The following is a 5,206-nucleotide window of genomic DNA, read 5'->3' on the forward strand; positions in this document are numbered from 1 at the left end:
GAAGAATCAGAGGAGAACAGAGAGGTCATTTTAAGCAGCAATAACTCTACTGCAAAGTTCCTCGAGTCATTGGAAAAGCAATCCAATGTGCCAATTGACTGCACCATCCGCCCATCTACAGGCCCTCCAGGACTTTGTAAGTCAGAGAGAGATGGGGAAAATATTTATTTCTTCACATCCTTTGACCTCCCTCATCTTCTTGCCCTCCTCCTCCATCTTTTCCCCATACTTCCCTTCTTTCCCCAATACTTCCTTTTGGTCAACTCCAGGGCTTCATGAGGAAATTGAAGGAGAGAACTCCCAGCCCTGGGGACAAGAGATGACCAATGACAAAAGAATGGGGGAAGCCACAGACCTCAGGGAACTGTTGAAATCCAATGGCTGGAGTAATCCCTTGCCCTTGTAAGGCTGGGGAGGAGCCAGTGAATAAAGGATAGCTCCTTCCTGCCCACAGCATTGAGGGCCAAGAGAATGAGGATGCAGAAGGGCTGGACCATGCAGGTAGCCCTACTGGTGCTGGGGCTGCTCAGCCTGATGACTCCACTTGTTTATGCCCAGGACCAGAGGTACCAGGATTTGGTGAATGAATTCATTCAGGAATACAACACGAAGTCTGGATCAGAAAACCTCTTTCGTCTTTCAATCCTGAATCTGCTGTCTGGGGAAGTGAGTAGCATTGGGATGGCGGGGGAGGCCTCCACATGCCAAGATTCCCTAATATGAACCTTTCCCTGTAGAAATCTGTGTTCTCATTGCTGGGAGATATTGTGGTATAGTGGAAAGAGAGAGACAGCTAGGTGGCAGAGTAGATAGAGCACTGGCCCTGAAAGTCAGGGAGATCTAAGTTCAAATGCACTCTCAGGCACTTACTAACTCGGTGACTGGCATATCATTTAACCTCTGTTTGCCTCAGTTTCCTTTACTATGATGTGGGGATAATAATAGCACCTACCTCCTAGAGCTGTTAAGAGGGTCAAATGAGATAATAATTGTAAAACACATGGGACAGTGTCCTGACATATAGTAGCATTGTATAAATGTTTGCTATTATTATTATTATTATTATTGGAGTCAGAAGACCTGAGTTCTCATTCTAGTTCTAACACATTTTTCTGACTCTGAGCAAGGTATGTTCCCTGTCAAACTTTCAGTTTTCTCATCTGTAAAATGGGGATGATAATCCATGCCTGGTGTATCTCAGAGTATCCTTGTGAGGACTGCCCTGCCTTGAATTCCCTTCCCCTTCCCCCTCACTTTCCAATCCTGCTCCCACCTCAGAGGAGAGCTCAAGCTCCCCATCAGTGACACCAGGCCAGAGGGATTTCTGTATCTCTCTCCACATAGCCTACAGCCCTGTACAGGATCATAGGCTGTCAAGCCAGAACGAACCTTAGATGTCACTGAGTTTAACCCCCTTTGTTTACAAAGTAGGAAATTGTGGTCCAGAGAAATGAAGGGTAAATAACAGTAAGTAACAGAACTGGGAATGAGGGAATGAATAAATGAAAGAGTGAATGAATGACAAGGCATTTCTGAATCCAGGGCTTTCCTTCTTTTAGTGATTTCCTATTTATCCTGCACATCTTTGCTTTGTGTATGTTTGTTCTCATGTCTCCCTCCTATTAGATTGTCAGCTCCTTGAGGGCAGGGGCTGCCTTGTCCCTCTTTTTGGATCCCCAGTGCTTAGCGCAGTGCCTGGCACATAGTGGGTACTTAATAAATGCTGATTGATTGATTGAATCCCTTGCTATGTCCCAGGAATAATGCTAAGCATTCAGGTCTTCAGACTCCAAATCCAGGACTCTTGTTACTACTGGAACTCTTATGTGGCCCTGAGTAGGTTTCAACTTGCATTAGTTTTTTTTTTTTTGTATTTGAAAGTTTTTGTCTCCCAACTAGCCGGAGGTGTCTCCTGAGCACAGGGAATGTGGAAGCTGAGCACAGGGGGACCCCAGAAGTCATTCAGTAGACACTGTTTGGATGAATGCCTGTTCTGGATGCCCACATTTCTGACACTGCAGCCGGTGTGACCTTGGGCAAGTCACCTAACTTTCCTAGTTCCTTCATCTAGAATTCGAGGGGGTCAGACTAGATGGTTTCTAAGGTCCCTTCCAGCACTGAATACTTGCTCCTGTCCCAACAGGGGCTCAGATGTGGCCTAGATCTACTTTTGTTGTTGTTGTTGAGGCAGTTGGGGTTAAGTGAATTGCTTAGGGTTACACCATTAGTATCGTATGTCTGAGGCCGAATTTGAACTGAGGTCCTCCTGACTCTAGGGCGGTAGCTTGGTCTGCTGTACCACCTAGCTGTCCAAGGAATGCTGCAAATCAACCTTTGTGTGTGTGTGTGTGTGTGTGTGTGTGTGTGTGTGTGTGAGGCAATTGGGGTTAATTGACTTGCTTGGAGTGGCCTAGGTCTAAAGGCTGTGCTTCCTCCCCAGAACAATGATCCTGCTGCTCCTCAACTTCTGAGCTTCACTATGAGGGAGACCGTGTGCCCCAATACTGAAAATCGCGATCCAGATGAATGTGACTTCAAGGAAAATGGGGTGAGAAGAGTGTCCTGGGCTCGGGAGGGAGACTGACTGAACGAGTCTCTTTCTGGGGACATTGCCACCTTAGAGCAGGGAGGGTGCTGAGCTCTGCTTCCTGCTGCCCTGAACAAAGTGATTCCCCCAAGATGAGCAGCAGAAAACCCTCCCAGTGCGCTGGCTTGGGGCAAAGCTTGAGCCTGTTGTCAGTCCTGGCATGTCAGGGGCAGAGGTTGCAGACTGGCAGTCCTGAACTCTCTCTGCAACCCTTCACAGGTGGTGAAAGAATGTCTTGGAGCCATTGGTCTGGATTCTCCTAAGCCCTCTGCTAATATTTCCTGTGATGGGGTAAGTGCTGAATCCTCAGTGGGGGCTAGGAGAAGAGCCTAAACCTGCAGAGTCCACTAGGGATCTATGGTGCCTTCTGTCTTGGGGGCTGCTGGGATTGATCTGCAGCTGGAGGGGCTTGGGACTGACTTTGACCATGCTGCCCTCTCCAACCTTAGCCTCAGCTTAGCCTCCCTTTTCTTCTTCCAGGTTTCAGGAGGGCTGTAGATACAGAGGCAGGAGCATTTCTCTCCCCCATCCACCTTACCCAACCCCAGATCTGGAGCTTGAGGGGTCTTTGGCTTCAGAGTCCTAGGGCAAGAGGGAAGAAGAGAAGGATAATGGGAGAGGAAGGGCCTAGACCTGTGTTTCCAGAGAATCAATCCCAGGATTTTGAACTGGAGGGAATTCTAGAAATCATCTAGTTTAACTCCCCCTCCCCCAACTTACAGAGAAGTAAACTTAGGCTCAGAGATGTGAAGTGATGTTACCCAAAGTCATAGAGCTAACTAATGCCAACGTTAAAACAGGTGTTCTGACTCAGTCCAACTACCTTGATAACTCCAAGAGCTCAGTGATGAGGTGGGTTAGGGGTATTATGGTGGGGTTGGCTGGGGGCACAGCCAGTGTTCCTGCCAGCCATTATGAAGAGGGGGCTGTGAGTTCAGGTGTGGTCCAGCCAGGGGCATAGTCAATGTGACCTGGTCCCAGTGTGCTCCTGGAGGGTAGAAGGTTTTAAGGGGTGAGGTAAAGATTTCTCATTGTCCTCTACATCTCCTGGGCACAGAAACAGGAGGAGGGTGTCCTGGGAAGACTTCTTATCATTTTCAAAATGAACATGAAGAAGCCCCTGAGACTTTAGCTTTGTGTGCTGGGTGGAGTACTGGGTTTAGAGTCGCAAGGCTGAAGATTTGGGCTTGAGGCCTGGGTCTGCCAGCTGCACCACCATCTGTCTTAAGTTTCCTCCTTTCTAAGGTAGAGGTTGCACCAGACACTGTGGAGGGCTCTCCAAGGTCTGAGTCTCATGAAGCTCTAAGTTATTCCATTCCCTGGTGGGCAGGTTTTTCTTCCCTCCTCAGCCTGACCCCCAGAGACCTGAACTAATAACATCTGTTTGTCTTCCCTCTGCAGCCTGAAAAGATCACAAGAAAACGTGATTTTCCACGAATGCTTGGGAGAGCATTGATCAGAATCGGGAACCTTCTTTTAAGAGTATGAAGGAAAATACCATTTTCTGTCCCATTCATAGGTTAGACTCCTATGTGAGACTGAGCCTCAGCTTCTGTTTAAGGCCCTGCACTCTGCCTTGCGCTCCTCAGATTAATAAACTCCAGTTTTATTCTCTCTGCCTCTATGTTTTCTCAGACTTCTCCTCCATTCAGCTCATTTCTCGCTGAACATTGAAGTACTTATCACGTATCTTAGACTGCACATAAAAAGTAGAGAACACCAGCCACAGTCTGTCCCCATAAGGAGTTTATAATCTAGGAGGGGTGGGAGAGGGAGCTGACATGTAAACACACAATGTAACCTGCCACTCTGTGTTAGGAACAGGCAACATCTAAACAGAGTGGTCTAGGAAAACAGAGACAGAGATCACTTTCTGGTTAGGCCTGGGGGGACCGGGGAGGCAATAGATCTGTGAAGGCTTCCTGGAAGAAGTGGTGTCTGAGCTGGGCCTTGGAGGAAGACAAGGCTTTCAGCAGGCAGACAGGAGAAGGGATACATTCCAGGCCCAGGGAACTCTCTTTAGGCAGGTCAAGAGAAGTCTATGGAACAGCTAGAAATCTAGCCTGCCCCCAAAATATTTAGAGCATTAAGGGGTGTTGTTTGTAAAGTGTTGTAGGTGGTAAGGGACCAAGAGGGTCTTAAATATCAGGCCTTCCCCTGGAGTTTGTCATTTATCCCATAGACAATGGTGTGTCCCTGAAGGTTTTTTGTTTGTCTTTTTTTTTTCCAGGTGCCGCAATTGTGGTGAAGTAATTTGTAAGTGATTTGTGAAGTAATTACAGCTAGTAAGTGTTTCTGAGACTGGATTTGAACTCAAGTCCTCCTGACTTCAGGGCCTGTGCTCTATCCATCGTGCCACCCACCTGCCCCTGTCTATTTGTTTTAAGCACTAGAGTGACAAGATCATATCTTTTCATTAGGGAGATAATTTCATTAGGAAACTGTGTCCAGGATGGAGTGGAGAAGGGAGAGATTAGACACAGGGGGACCAGTTAGGAAGCTATTCCAATAAGTGAATGGTGATGAGGTTTTGCTCTGGCCTGGTGGTTATAGGAATGGAAAAGAGGGGTTGGATGGGAAAGATGAAGTGGACAGGCTAGGACGTAGAATTGACCAGAT

General features: G+C 47.5%; 1 protein-coding gene across 1 annotated transcript; it reads left to right on the forward strand.

Annotated features, from left to right (window-relative positions):
• The first annotated feature begins 428 nt into the window (after nucleotides 1-428).
• Nucleotides 429-4,201, forward strand: LOC110217147 (cathelicidin antimicrobial peptide-like). The gene is made up of 4 exons (XM_020999327.2): nucleotides 429-666; nucleotides 2,441-2,548; nucleotides 2,807-2,878; nucleotides 3,989-4,201. Exons 1-4 carry the CDS (start codon nucleotides 472-474, stop codon nucleotides 4,073-4,075), a joined length of 462 nt encoding a protein of 153 aa, XP_020854986.1. The 5' UTR covers nucleotides 429-471; the 3' UTR covers nucleotides 4,076-4,201.
• Nucleotides 4,202-5,206: the final 1,005 nt, after the last annotated feature.

The sequence above is a fragment of the Phascolarctos cinereus genome, unplaced genomic scaffold (assembly GCF_003287225.1).
Source record: "Phascolarctos cinereus isolate Bilbo 61053 unplaced genomic scaffold, phaCin_HiC Scaffold_4;HRSCAF=312, whole genome shotgun sequence".
Classification (NCBI taxonomy): domain Eukaryota; kingdom Metazoa; phylum Chordata; class Mammalia; order Diprotodontia; family Phascolarctidae; genus Phascolarctos; species Phascolarctos cinereus.

Excerpts from the sequence above, each read along its gene's own strand:
- LOC110217147 (XM_020999327.2), top strand. The coding sequence starts at position 472 with ATGAGGATGCAGAAGGGCTGGACCATGCAGGTAGCCCTACTGGTGCTG. Across the intron at positions 2,549-2,806 it reads GTGACTTCAAGGAAAATGGG|GTGGTGAAAGAATGTCTTGG; the intron begins GTGAGAAGAGTG and ends AACCCTTCACAG. Across the intron at positions 2,879-3,988 it reads CTAATATTTCCTGTGATGGG|CCTGAAAAGATCACAAGAAA; the intron begins GTAAGTGCTGAA and ends TTCCCTCTGCAG.